The 14,441-nt window shown below is 50.0% G+C and overlaps 1 protein-coding gene across 1 annotated transcript in view; it reads left to right on the forward strand.

Moving 5' to 3' along the window:
* The first annotated feature begins 2,065 nt into the window (after positions 1–2,065).
* LOXHD1 (lipoxygenase homology PLAT domains 1) overlaps positions 2,066–14,441 on the forward strand; it is a 183,163-nt gene continuing 170,787 nt past the window's right edge. The window contains exons 1-4 of the mRNA XM_077135558.1: positions 2,066–2,233; positions 9,987–10,248; positions 10,791–11,046; positions 14,107–14,221. Coding sequence (XP_076991673.1) covers positions 10,917–11,046; positions 14,107–14,221 — 245 coding nt within the window. The 5' untranslated portion in view covers positions 2,066–2,233; positions 9,987–10,248; positions 10,791–10,916. The remainder of the gene's footprint in view (positions 2,234–9,986; positions 10,249–10,790; positions 11,047–14,106; positions 14,222–14,441) is intronic.

The raw sequence follows: 14,441 nt of genomic DNA on the forward strand, positions 1-14,441 counted from the left end.
CTAATTTTAAGTAGGCTTAGCTTCTCCTTTGCAGGAATAAGTTTCATAGCATCAAACCCCAAGATTGAGGGCTCAGCCTATTAAACTGGTTGTCTCCGCTGCTTGCAAGAATATCAGAAATTCCCCAGATTTCCTCCTTTCTCCGCAGTCTCCTAAGGGGACTTTGTAAATGCTTTTCTATTCTCTGCCCAAATTACTCTGGGACACATCGGGACATCACACTAACCTGTACAAACCAACAAGATCTCTTGTCCTATTTGAGATTCCATGTAATATGGTGTTAGAATAAACTGACCATACAAGCTAAATTAGATCATGCATTACCCAAACTATAAATTTTGCACCAAATAAACATCTCTTCCTTTGGCCTCACACAGAAATTGAAGTTTTAAAATATGGACCATTGGGCGGGCCACGGTGGCTCAGCAGGCAAGAATGCTTACCTGCCATGCCAGAGGACCCGGGTTCGATTCCCAGTGCCTGCCCATGTAACAACAAAAAAAATATGGACCATATCATAGTTTACCCTGTATTCTGAGCTACCTTTATACTATCCAGATCAGCTTCATTCATATCTCTAGTAGAAATCTGATCACTTTTTCAAAATTTTTTAGCAGTTACTATATGAGGTAATGCTGATTTTCATGGCTTCAGAGGGCTAACTCTGAGTCTCAGCTGTCACATATGTACCCGAAGTTTCAGAGAACATTAAGGTTATACACAAATAGCTCAGTATCTCAGAATTTAGAAATAACATTAAAACTCCAGAACAGATGTGACTGCTGTAAAAGCTTACAGTCTAGGAACCTTTATAATAGGCCCCAACTTGATAAACCATGTTCTCTAGGTCAGTTCTCCAAGTTTGTGTATTGTATTTAGTCCATGTGTATGAGGTGTGATTTTTGTTTCTGACATTTCATTCAACATACTGTCCTCAAGGCTCATCCACCTAGTCACCTGCCTCACAACTTCATTCCTTCTTGCAGCTGCTCAGTAGTCCATCGTATCAACAAGGATTTCTGAACCCCTACTTTGTGCCAGGGTGTGCAAGGATTTGAACACAAGGGGATGCAAATGCATATGCAGTCTGCACTCATGGAACACAGAAGTCTGGCTAATTGAGAAATTTCACAGCTAAATATTTAATTATAATCCATGCTACAGAGGAATGGTGGAAGCGCTGTGAGAGAATAGTTGATATTCTGAGGATTTCTGTGCAGGGAACTATGCTGTGGGGTGGGGGTTGGGGTCAGAGCTGCCTCCAGATTCCAGGCTCAGTAAGAGGATCCCAGTGGGACCACCGAGAGCTCTCTGTGGATTCCCTGCAACTGGGCTCACTGAGGACTGGAGCCTACTCTTGCCCGAGGAAGTTCACATGGCCGGGGCAGCAGAGTGAGCCGAGCTGGGAATTTAGTGCCTATACCATCAGGGTCAAAAATGCACGCATCGCTCTGGTAGAACCCTGGGGCTGAAAGGTCAGACAGACCTCATTAAAGAGATCTTGCTTTAGAGGATGTCCTGCCAGGGGGGTGGGGAAGCTGCTGGGGTAGATGCTGGGGTGCGATTAGGAGCTACCCACCCAGGAGTGGTGGGGCCTGTGTCAAGGGAGCCCCTGGGAGGAAAGCCTGTGCATTAACCAACAACAAAGTCCAGCCCAGAGAGTGACCCGCCCCTGTGAAGGGGGTGGGCGAAGTGAGTGTCAGGCTGGAGGGGTCATAGAAGGCGATCACCCCTTCCTCCAAAGGTAGTAGCCCGGGGGCCGCAGGCCTGGCTGGGGAGCAGCGGCAGGACCAGGGTCAGGTTTCCTGGACGTTGAATGTGGATTGTACATTTCTGATTGCTGATTCGAGATGCTGTTTGTTACTCAGAGTGCCCATGAGACTTTTAAACTTCCTGACAGCAACCAGAAAAGTTGTGAGTCTAAGTTTTTATCAAGTGTGAAGGGGAGGATTTCCTTTCAAAACAAAGATGCTTTTTATCATTTCCGTGAGTCCTGCTTGTTCCACGTACTGGTTACCAAAGCAAGTAATTGTAACGTGACAAGTAGTGCACGATGACCCAGGAAAGGGCAGGTTTGGGGGTAGCGGGGGAGTAGTGATCTGGACTTGAAGAGCCGAGGAAGCCTTTACAGATGTGCCAGTAAACAGATTTGGAATTCCACGCTGGAGCCCGCCAGTCAGAGAAGGAGCAGACACCACAAACAAAAGGGTCCAAATGTGAAAGTTGACAAGGGGTGAGAGTTCAGGTGGTGAGTGTGGCCGGGTGGGGTGGGGGAGCGGTGCAGGGGACTGAGGCAGGGCCCCGGAGTGGGCAGCTTTTGGGGGGCCTTGTATCGGTGCTAAGGAATTAGAAATTTGTTTTCCAGGAGTTGGGGCCGTAAAGGAATAAGTCTGGATCAGTTTTCTGGAAAAGGGATTCTGGCTGGAGAGCAGGGTAGCTGATGGTGAAGTGGGAGGGAATTGTGGTGGTCAGCCAGGGGGCCTGGCCCCCGTGAGAGCTGAGGATGGTGGGGGGACTACAGCAGTGGCACTGGGGAGAGGGTTGGGGGCTGAATCCAAAGATGTGGGCAAAGGAAAAATAACTCCCAAGTTCTTGCCACTGACAGAGGGATGAGTGGTTATGCTCTTGACTGGCCCATGAGGCTTGAGTAGGAAGGGAAGAGGGGTGGGGTTGAGCAGGGGCAGGTGGGAGCCAGTGTGGATGCAGAGTGGGGGACAAGGGGAGACAGGGATGAAGAGGTCAGAGGCAGGCAGGGGAGAGGGGTTGGTATTTTATCCTAAGAGCTGGAAGCCATTGATGCATTTGAGCTGGGAATGACAAAATCTAATTTCTTTTTAAGCTAAAATCCCTGTGGCTGTTTGGAGTAGAAGGGGATGATTTTCCAATACTCCAGGTGGCTGGAACCAGGGAGAGAGCTTGCCTAAGGTGACTGTGGGAGCATTTCAGTGAAACAGGAAAATGGCCAGTGGGGCAATACTGCCTTGCCCCCTGCTGCCAGAATGGGAGAGGGCTCCTTTTAAGGCACTGGACCTGCCAGTTACTGTGGGTGAGAAATCGGGGACACGTGGTGGTGGGGGCGGGGCTGCGGGTGGGCACCGCCAGGACAGACTCATGTTCTTTGCACTAATACACACTCACTCTCCGCCCCTCCTCCCCCACTTGTGATCTGCTCATTCATTTAGCATTTCTCAAGAGCCATGTTCTCTACAAGGCACTGAGATACCAAGAATCTACTCTGAAAGAACTGCTGTCTGGTGAAAGAGAAGCAGTTGGGGTAGATTGAATCATTGGTCCCAATTCTTCATCCCTTACCGTAGCCGTCCCTTTACCATGTGACTTTACAGCTCCTCTCACAGAGGCAGAGAGCTCTTCCCTGCCTCTTGACTCTGGGCTCTGAGTTCTTTTGTTTGGCCAAAGAGGTAGATGTGACACAGGTAAAGGCCTCCAGTGTGCTTGAATGGTCAGGGTCTCCCATTTGCACTTCAGCCATGGCCGTGGGAAGAACTTCCCCTGGGCAGCTTCCCCTGTCAGCCCGGCCAGCACGAACCCATGTAGAGCAGCGTTGCCCCAGCTACGTTCGGCCAGCCCTGTAGCTGGATGCAGAACTGCCAGCTCAGCCCAGCGTAGATAAGACACAGACCCGTGAGAAATAGTGATGATAGCCCTGAGATATTTTGTGGTTGTTACATAGCAATAGCTGGCTGGCACAGAAATGTACACTCTACCTCTGATGTCAGAGCATAATAAAGGAAAGCTCCAGGTATGCCTAGAAAACAGATTTCTTCAGTTTGACTGTTGTGTGACCTTCATAGGGAGAGTTGGGTCAGATTATACAGATAAGGGCCTCTAATAGCTGCTGGAGAAGCCAGAATTCTTTTAGTGTGGGGGGACATTTATTATTCTTTTGGAGACACATGTCTGGCCCTTTTAAATTTCGGAGTCAACTTTTTAAAAAAAAAGTACAATTCCTAATATAGGAGCGGAAAATGTCAATTACTCAGCTTTCAGCCTCCTTTACAGCAAAGATGTGGGCATATGACTTAGGCTCAGCCAACCAGATGCATAAGCCCCAGATTCTAAATTGGTGGAAGGTAACAGAATCCATTTTGGCGGGGGTGGCTCCAGCAGGGGCAGTGCTGAGGCTTGGTGGTGCAAGCTGCCCCATCCAGGCCCAGCTTTGGTAACAGAGAATCTTCACTGACCCAGCATAATTTCAGGCATTTTCTTCAGGGTACAGCCTCTAAGCATGGCTCCTAGCCCTCTGGGAAATTCTGTGACCTCCCCATTACCTATGAATACACCATTTTTTCTACTTAGATTAGCTGGAGTTGGTATCTGTTGCTTGCAACCCAGAATCCTAACTGGTAAAATAAAAATAGGTTGCGCTGGGGTATAAGTGAAGGTTTTTGAGCTGGAGAGTAGCATGACCAAAGGCAAACTTGAGAAAGATTCATTCAGCAGTGGGAGAATGTACTTGAACGGGGAGAAGATGGGAACAATGAGATGATTTTGTGTGTATGTGTGTGTGCATGTGTGTGCAAATGATCAATGGGATAAACAGAACTTTCCCTATAACCAGAGTTTTTAAGTCACAATAATCACCCTGATTGCCCATTGCTTTTTGGGTTTTTGTTTTTGTGAAAAATAACACATACGCAAAAAGCAATAAATTTCAAAGCACATCACAACAATTAGTTGTAGAACAGATTTCAGAGTTTGTTATGGGTTACAATTCCACAACTTTAGGTTTTTCCTCCTAGCTACTCCAAGACACTAGAGACTAAAAGAAGTATCAATATACTGATTCAGCAATCATACTCATCTGTTAAATCCTATCTTCTCTGTTTTAGTTCCTCTTTCTCCTTTGATCTTTCTCCCACTCTTTAGGGTATTTGGGCGATGCCCATTCTGACTTTGTCATGTTGGAAAGGGCTATTAATATGGAACAGGGGGATGGAACTCGTTGATGTTTGGAGAGGCTGGCCCCTCTGGGTTCAAGGACTTATCTGGCCTAGGAACTCCTCTGCTACTGTCTTTTTATAAATATATAAGAAAGTGATGCAAATCAAAGTGTCGGCTGCCTCAGTTAGAAGGCTTGACCATGCTGCCCAGTGCAGGACCCCAACCTGAGCCTAGGCAGGAGGTCATGGCTGGCACTGAGGCCTCCTCCCACCTCTCCTAGAATCCAGACCTTAACCCTGCCTGGGATGAGAAGTAGGTCTGCACAGCATCCCCTGAACACCCTTTCACAGCCAGACACATGCAGGATTGCCATGTGCCTCACCAAAGACCCTGCGGTGGGGTGGGGGTGGGGTGTGGGGGTGGGAGGGCCAGTGGCCAGGCCTGAGCCATGGGCCTGACCCAGACAGGCAGTAGAGATGGGCAGGCCACGTCAGAGAAATGGAGTGGAGCTCCTGCACATTTTGAAGGCAAAGCAATGCCTCCTCCTGCTCATCCCTGTTTCGGTCTGCTAAAGCTCTGGAATGCGATGTCCTGGAAATGGATTGGCCTTTTCAGTGGGGATTTATTAGGTTACAAATTGTCAGTTGTAAAGCCAGGAAAATGTCCACATTAAGGCACCAAGAGGAAGATGCCTTCTCTGAGGAAAGGCTGCTAGTACCTGGGGTTCCTCTGTCACATGGGAGGCACATGGCAACATTTCCCTGTAGGAGCCAAGGGTTAATAGAAAACCTGCGGAATTTATTGGGAGTGACTGGCTTCAGAGTGGCCTTGGCAGTGAACTGTGGAGACTGTTATCTGCTTACTCGGAGGACAGTCTGTGAGGGACAGAATGTTTGTTTTTTCTGAAGCCCTAAGGTCTTTTTAGCTATCACTTGTATGTAACAAGTAATATACTGAAAAAGCAGGCTTGGTCAGCAAAAGAGCTGTGAGAAAGGATATAAAATAAAGCAGCTGAAGCTCTTCGGGGCTGCAGTCATCTTGTACGTCTTGTGTGCCTGTGTGTTTCATTCCGCAGGGTTGCTGAAAGATTGCAACATCTCCCGGCACTTCTTTCCTGGGTTCTGGTTTTAAGGGCTCTCTCCCTCAGCTCCTGTGGGTCTTTGCCTGTTTCTCCTGCAGCGTTTCTCTCTAAGCTCTCTGGGTTTTTACTGTCTTTTATGCTCGTCACAAAGGACTCCAGTAGTGGATTAAGACCCACCTTGAGTAGGCTGGGTCACATCTCAATTCAAATAGCCTTACCAAAAGGCCCTACCCATAGTAGGTCTGCCCCCATAAGAATGGATTAAAAGGACATGGCCTTTTCTGGGATACATAACAAATTCAAACCAGTACAAACCCTCCTCTCACACCCAACACTCTGCCAACCACTACTCTGTTTTCTGTTCCTATAGTTCTATCTTTTTAAAAGCCATGTATGTGTAATCATACAGAACGCAGTCTCCTCTGACTGGTTTCTTTCACTTAGCTTTTGAGGTTCATCTATGTTTTAGCATGTATCAGTACCTCATTCTTTTTTTTTTAATGTTAAAAATAACAATGGCTGACATTTATTGGTTGCTTGTTCTGTATCAAAACACTACTAAATTTCAGCCATGCATTCTTTCTCTTTTCTCATTCATTTTTATTGCTGCTTGGCCTTCCTCTTCATAGATGTGCCTCCATGTGTTTATCCATCGACCAGGTGATGGACAGCTGGGCTGTTTCCAGGCTTTAGCTATTATGAACAAAGCCTCCGTGAGTATTGACATGAGGGCCTGGCCTGGATATGCATTTTTATTTATCTTAGGTAAATATCTAGGAGTGGAATTTCTGGGCCATATGGGAAGTGTTTGTTTAACTTTATGAGAAATTGCCAAGCTCTTTCAAAAGTGGCACTCTCATCGTGCGCTGCCGCCGCCGCCGGCGTGGGGGGTGCTCTCAGCGCTCCGCGTCCTTGCCGACACTGGTGTTTCAGATCCTGCTCTCTTAATCGTGGTGTACTAATGTCATGGGATTCCCTAACATTCTTTTAATTTAAAAATTTTGAAAAAGATTCCAATAACCACTTCATTATTTTTTTTCGAATGGGCCCTCCTGCAAAGTGATTTTTACCTAGTGATTCCCTCAAATCTCCAGGTTCCTTCCTAAAGAACACAAAGTGTCCTTAATACACGTCAAACCAGATGGTACCAGCAGGGGGCGAACGCCACCCATAATTAACCTTCATTCCTGTTCCTCCAGCATTGGAGCCAACTCTAGGACAATCTCTGGAATAGGGGAGGAGGTGAGGTTAGTCTATCCTGGGGACGACTTTTGGGGTTTAAGATACCTTGCCTTAGTGGGGGACCTGAGTGGGTCCAAAGAGCAGGGTACCCTCCAATGATTCCTCCCGTCCATCACAAACTTCTCATTTTATAGTTATGAGTCGGAGTTTGAGCACAAAAGCACAAGTGATACCGCTGGAAGTCTCCTTTTAGCACACTCCAGTTACAAGGCATAGTAGTCAAAGTTCTCTAGGGAAACAGAACCAACAGGAGATATCTGTAAAATAATGAGATTTTATAAAAGTGTTTTATGCAACTGTGGGGATGCATGAGTCCAAATTCTGTAGGGCAGGCCGATGATGATTCCCCTGGAGAGGCTGGCTGGCTGAAGTGGAGATGAAAACTCTCTCTTCTGACTTCTCCTTTTAAAGCCTTCAACGGATTGGATTAAATGCCTCTCACTGCTGAGGACACTCTCCTTAGTTGATTGTAGATGCAATCAGTCATAGATGCAACCAATTTACTGATGATTTAAGTCTATGAAATGTCCTTGCAGTAAGGGTTGGGCCAGGGCTTGCTTGAACTGACAACTGGGCACCATCACCTGGCCAACTCGACACATAAACCTAATCATCACACCAGGGAAGGGATATGCAGTGTCTCCATACTGGTGGCACATTGGGATCACCTGGGAGTTTTGAAAATCCCAATGACCAGGCCACACCCCAGACCAAGTAAGTCAGAATCTCTGGGAGAGGGACCCAGGCATCTGTATTTAACAACTTCCCAGGTCATTAGGAAAAGCAGCCAGAGACAGAGGTGGGACAGAGGTGTGCTAATCCTCTCCCATGAGTCCAGGTGAGTTTTTCAAGTTAGTGAGTCCACCTGGAGGGTTTAAACTTCTGTGGTTTACAATTTTAGTGCATATAAAAATCACCCAGGAAAAGGGAGGGTTGGTGAAAATGTAGTTTCCCAAGTTTCACCTTCAGAGAGTGCGATTCAGTAGGCCTGGGAGAGGGGCCGAGAAATCGGCATTTTGTCCAGCATCTCTGCAGAGTCTGACTCAGCTGGTCCGCAAATCATTCCTTAAGAAACATTGGCTTAGCGGAGGAGACCCAGAATAGGGGAAGGAGGTGACTAGCAATCCCAAGGGCTAGGGGTTCTGGGCTGAGGACACAGTCAGAGAGCTTGGTTCAGGGCAGAGGATTTGCGGAAGAGGAATTGGCAAAAGGAGGCATTGACAAGTCTTGTGACCGTTGCAGACCAGCCCCCCTCTTCCTTTCTGAATCTTGCCTCAGGCTGGGGCCCAGGCTCTCCTCCTCTCCTCTCAGAGTCCCAGGCTTAGACGTCAGAGCAGGCTACCAGGGACCTTGTGGTCTGGGAACAGAGCCCTTCCATGGCTTGGGTTTTGTAGCAGAACCTGGGCATGGTCCATTGTGGTGGCTGCTGGAAGGCCCTGCAGTTGCTGATGGGCGAAGCCTTCCAGGCCTCGTCTGTGTGTCTCCTGGTGGGGAGACTGCTGTCTCCCCAGGCAGCCGGGTCCACCTGGGGGCAGTGCCCAGCATCCCAGCGCTCTTTCTGGGTTGGGTGGAGACCTGCTTTTCTGACATCACCATGAGTCCTAGGACCACCCTTGCAGCCACACAGGGCTAGTCTAGTGATTGCTCTGCAAGGCAATGTTTTACGTTGGTAAAGGCAGCTTTCTCAGGCCCTCAAGTTGTCCTCTTCTCCAGGCTACCCGTGCTTAGAATGGTATCCGTTTTGGGAACTCCCTTTATCAATATATTTAAAGGGTGATTTCTTTTTAGTCATACAGTTTTCTTTGTGGGCTCTGGGCCTTGGTTCATGCCTGATTTAGAAATGTGCCTGTAAAAATCATTCATTCATTCACTCAGTGAGCAAATGCTGTGGAAGCCCACTGTGGGCCGGGACCTGTTATAAGTACTAGGCTACTACAGTGAATGAGATGGACGTGATGGGGGCAAGGGGCCTGACGAGTAAACAGGCCTTACAGGGCAGTCCGCCCAGGAAGCTGGAAGGAAGCAGAGGTTTCAGGCTGTCACCCAGTGGCCTCTGATGGGCTTCTGGGGGCCTGGTACTGGGCTGAGCCCCGTGGAATATAGGAGAACACATGGGACAGGCCCTTTCCTACAGGACCTGAAAGGGCTTCTGGAACAATTTGAGATTATAACAAAGCATCCAACTCCCCCTATGAGATTAGAAAGAGAGAAATCCTGCTTAGGAACCACAGGCATTTATTCAGCCTCTACTGCGTTCCAGAAGCTTCTGCTCACTGGGCACTTTCTTTAGCCCTCTCAGGAAACGGGGGAAGAGTCAGGGTCTTTGTGCCCTTTTATGGATGAAGAAACAGAGGCCTGTCCCTGGCCACACAGCCGGCAGGTGGGAGAGGAGACCAACCCCGTGCTGCAAGGATAGGGCATCAACAGTTTCGAGTGAATTAAAATTTTCTGGTGTTTCAGGATTTATATGGAAATCTTACAACTTGTAAGAAATCCTAATAAGAAGCTGAATTATATGCTTTAATAAAATCTTAAAAAATAAGTAAGAAATAAGAGTCACATGACCATAGGGGGCACTTGGCTGATTGAGAGTGGAGAAGTGCCGCTGGCCTAGGTTCTAATTCGGAATTCCCTTGCCTGGAGCTGCAGGTGGAAAAAGGAAGGGCCGAATGGAGTTGGAGTCTGGGTGGGCTCGGAGGAGATTTTACTCTTTCATTTGAAAGTCTGAGAGCAACGTGGTGAGCTGAGAATCCTTGTTAAGACAGATGCTGCTTCGTCTTAGCTGCCCCGCCTGAGCTTTGCTGGAGGCCACGAGACGAGATGCGGTGGACGGCACCGGCCTGGCCACGTGAACCGGGACTCCTAAATACTTTGCCGGTTGCCCTTGCGCTGCCCAGAGCAGCGTCTCTGAAGTGCCCAGGTTTTCCCCTGGCTGGGCGGCCGCCGCCAGGAGCCAGCAGTCTTGAGGAAATTGAAGCAGAGGGAGAGAAAGAGGAGGATTCGGCAAGAACGCGCCCTGCCCGGTAAGACGATCAGAGGCCATGAATAATGGAAAGTAGAGGCCGCTGAGCCCCCCCGGAGCTTGGTAGATTCCGGGACCCCGCCCGCTTCAGCAGGGTCCCAGCCTCCGGGTCATTGTTCACGGACCCTCGTGGGCTGTGAGGCTGGGGTATCTCCATGGTGGGAGGCCCCCCATCTCCCCTGGGATGGCCTAGAGGGGTCCTGGGTGCCCCCCTTACTGTGAGGCAAAGCAGGAAACAGATGCCACGGACTCCGTGTCACTTGATTCTCTAAGAGAGGAGGAGGGGGCTGCTGGGGGCATGGGGTAAGGAGGCCATCCTGCCCTCAGAGCCCATGAATAAGTGAAGAGGCCCAAGGAGAAGCCCCAGGGAGGCTGCAGGAGGAGGAGGAGGTGGCTGGGGAGTGGGTGGCAGAGAGGGGAGAAGGACGGGAAGGGAAGGGATAAAACACTGCAGTGCAGCCCTGGGGCCAGCGAGGAGAAAGGGGGCAGTGGCAGCACTTGGGCACAGGGAACCTAAGAAAGCAGCTGCTGTGTCTCACCCAGACTTGAAGCTTTGGGCGGTACCCAGGGCTAGCAGCTTAGGGCGGAGAGGGCCCCCTTCCGAGGAGGTGCGAGGCGGCGGGACTGTGAGCTGGGGCCAGGGCGTGCCAGGAAGGGGCAGCCGGCAAGATGATGCCCCAGAAGAAAAAGAGGAGGAAAAAGGACATCGACTTCCTGGCCCTGTACGAGGAGGAGCTGCTGAACTATGCCTCCGAGGACAACGAGGACGAGCTGGAGCACGAGTACTACAAGGCCAAAGGTGCGCGCTGCCTCCCTGGCCCTGGGGTGGGCTGGGACGGGCATTGGGGGCACAGGTTCTCACCCCTTGCCACTGGGGAGCAATTTCAGGATTCCAACCCAACCCCTTTCTCACCATTTCCCCATTTTGTTTCTCCCATACCCCCTTGGAATCAATGGGGCAGGTGTTATTCTGGGGTCCCTGTTATGCACAGAGGTAAGGTGACTTATCCTTAGTCCTGGGGTCTTAGTGGTGCGGAATTGACTAGAACCACAGGGCTCCACATTCTCCTGCTTTTAATCTCCCAGAAGCCACATTGCAGCTTGGTCCGCCCATGGCAGTGGTCTGCTTTGAGCAAGGTGCTCTGAACTTTGGGAGGCTGGGACAGGATGTTTGGGGAGGAAGCCGGATCCCTCATCCCTCACCCAGCTGCGGTTGGGGCTGCACCCTGTCATGACTGTCGAAGATGGGGAAATGCTCCGGCTGGTGGGCAGAGGGCAGTCCAGACTCTGGACCCCAGGGCCTCATCCTTTTTGTCTCATCTTCCTTTGGGCCATGTTCCACCTTCTTGCCAGGTTAGCCAGGGAAGTGATGAACGGGGACCCAGTAGCCGATTTCGGCCTGCAGAGAGATTTTGTTTGGCCTTTATTTAGTGAATGTCTCTCATACTAGGTCTACTTTACTGGTTAATGCTACTTGCTTGGATCCCTGAAGGGGTTAAATTCTCAGTGCTCACTCTGTGGTGGCCTACCAGTCCCTGTAAGCACCATATTCATTCATTCATTTGTTCATTTAACCAATAGCGATGGGATACCTGCTCTGGGCCTTTCCGTGGGCCTATAATCTTCACCTCTCTCCCTCCCCCTCTCCTACCTTCGTGCTCTCTCTCATGACCCAGACCCTTCTTTCCTCCAAACCAAGCATCCCCAGGACCCTACGTCTTCCACCATGCTGGTCATTCTCTGCAGATACTTGGCTTGGAAATTCCCTGAGTAGGTCTGAGCTGGGTGGGTTACGTTTTAGGCCCTGGAGCTGTGCTTAGTGGGGGTCAGGCGTGCGCTCTTGGGGGCTGTCTGCAGATCACACACCTGGGTGTAGAACACAGAGCGCTGAGGCTTTGGTTGTAACAAGAACCAGGGAGTCATGTAAACCTGCTGCTTCCTTTCTTCCCCGCACAGTACCTTGATGGGGATATTTAAAGGTCCCCACAGCCCCAAACATCCCTGCCCCTGCCTCGCAAGTTTGGAATTGGAGTTGCTCCTGAGGAAGTCTGAATGCAAGTGCACGGAAATTGACCCAACCTCATGTCTGCCCAAGGCAAAGCTGTTAGCACCTGGAGCTCATATTAGCTTTTCTGGGTAAACAACAATATATATATATATATATTTAAGGACCATTATTTATTGAATATCCTTTATGTGCCAGAAACTTTACATGCATCATCTCTAATTCCCACAACAGCCCTGCAAACCAGGCGTTATTGCCCCATATTACAGGGAAGCTGGTGCTTGTCCCAGGTCAGCTGGCTCGTAGGAGGAGCCAGTGGCTGCACCCTCATCTCTGTGGCACTCGAGTCCAGAACGTTCCACCAGCCTCCGCTGGCTCATGCACATGCCATGAGGATGAACTGAGGTGGTGCCTTTAAAACGCCTGCCACAGCGACTAGCACACCCAGAGGTGTTAATAGTCCTCATTCCCCTGCACAGTTTGCTGTTTATATCCAAGACAATCCCCCTGTGTGCTACAGGCTCTGAAACTGTCAAACCCCAAATATCCTCCCGGTCAGCTGGACCTCTTTGGAACAGCCCCATTATACTATCAACTAGTTTGGGGACTGCTCTAAAAAGACTGGGAAGTAGAAATAATGATAGATTTGCTTTAATAATTAAAGGAAATACTATATGTAAAGCTCAGTGCTAGGCATTTGGTAAGAACTTAATCAATAAATATCATTTATTACTATAGTTATTTGAACACCTATCATATGCGCAAATATTTAAAACACCCTCTGCACATTTTATTGGCTCCCTTCCTTGTGAATTCCATCTTCCCAGTACAGAGTATTTTTTCTCAGCCTCCCTGGTGCGGACCTATGCCTTAGATTCCCTGAACCAGGTGGTCCAGGGCAAGACTTTGATTCAGAAGTGAACCATATAATGAAACCAGCTGGGGCCAAGGCGTTTATTTTAGAGACACCGGGAGCAGCAGGATGGGGATGGTGGTGATGGTGGCTGATTCCTGGCCTTGGCAGAGGCGATGGGTGAGAGGGGGCAGCGGTTCCCTCCCCAGGAGGGTGCTTCTGGGAGCGGTTCCTGGAAGCTGGTCGCAGACATGTGCCTGTGAGCTTTCCAACGCTTCTGCAGACCGTCTTACATGCCCGATGCATCTTTCCAGACAAATCTAGCTGGAGTGCATGCTGCTGCCTTTTGCTCAGTATCCGGATGCATCCACAGACATTGAGACAAGGTGTTAAAGGACCTGGTTGCTGCTATTTCCTCTTCGTGAATGGCCCATACAGGGCACTGTCTCTTCCACCTTGTCTCCTTGGCAAAAGGGCAGCGCTCTAATTGTCCTGCCACCTTGAAAAGGAGAGGGCTGACAGCGAGCAGAACACACGTCTAAGGGATGAAGAGAAGGGAAGCTAGTACCCTTGCCAAAGAGGGCCTTGCTGGCAAAGCCCTGTGCTGCCAAACCGTGGGATAGTTTTTTCTGAGATGGAAATGGCAGTCACCCAGGAGGTCGGGGAAGGTGAGTGCTGCATTGTGCAGCCGGCAGAAGGGAGCTGGGAGCCAGGAGCAGGCTCTGAAGAAAGCTGTGTCCAGGAGGGTGTGGGGGTAATGGCCAGCATGTGACCTGGATTTGTTCCTCTGCCTTGGGAGCCCTCACCTGTAAAACAAGCATGCCGTATACAGTATGAGGTGCAGCTCTCTCCACAGAACCCAGTGTGGGTCTGGCCCTGGGTTGGAGGCTGGCAGGGTGCAGCAGGGGCTCTCTGTGTCTGGGCGTCTCCTGGGAGCTGCCAGGAGCTCTGGCTCCTCTGAGTCCAGCGAGGATCCTGGCTTTTCTGCTTCTCTCCTCCAGTGTACGAGGTGGTCATAGCCACGGGGGATGTTCGCGGCGCGGGCACAGACGCCAATGTCTTCATCACCATTTTTGGAGCGAACGGACTGTCTCCCAAGCTCCATCTCACCAGCAAGTGAGTGCCGGCTCAGCCTGGCTGGGGCCCTGGGCTGGCAGTTTGGGTTGGTGCGGTTCTGGAACCTGGGGGGGCTTGCGTCTCTGGGGAGAAGACCCGCCTCGCCACAGGCATATTCAGTGGTACGGGAGCCTCTGCTAACCACGGACCATGGGTCAGGCAGGTGTTTCCTGGGGATCTCGTGTCAACCTACCTTATCATTTTTGTGTAAAATCCTTTT

This window comes from Tamandua tetradactyla, chromosome 18, assembly GCF_023851605.1.
Source record: "Tamandua tetradactyla isolate mTamTet1 chromosome 18, mTamTet1.pri, whole genome shotgun sequence".
Lineage (NCBI taxonomy): Eukaryota > Metazoa > Chordata > Mammalia > Pilosa > Myrmecophagidae > Tamandua > Tamandua tetradactyla.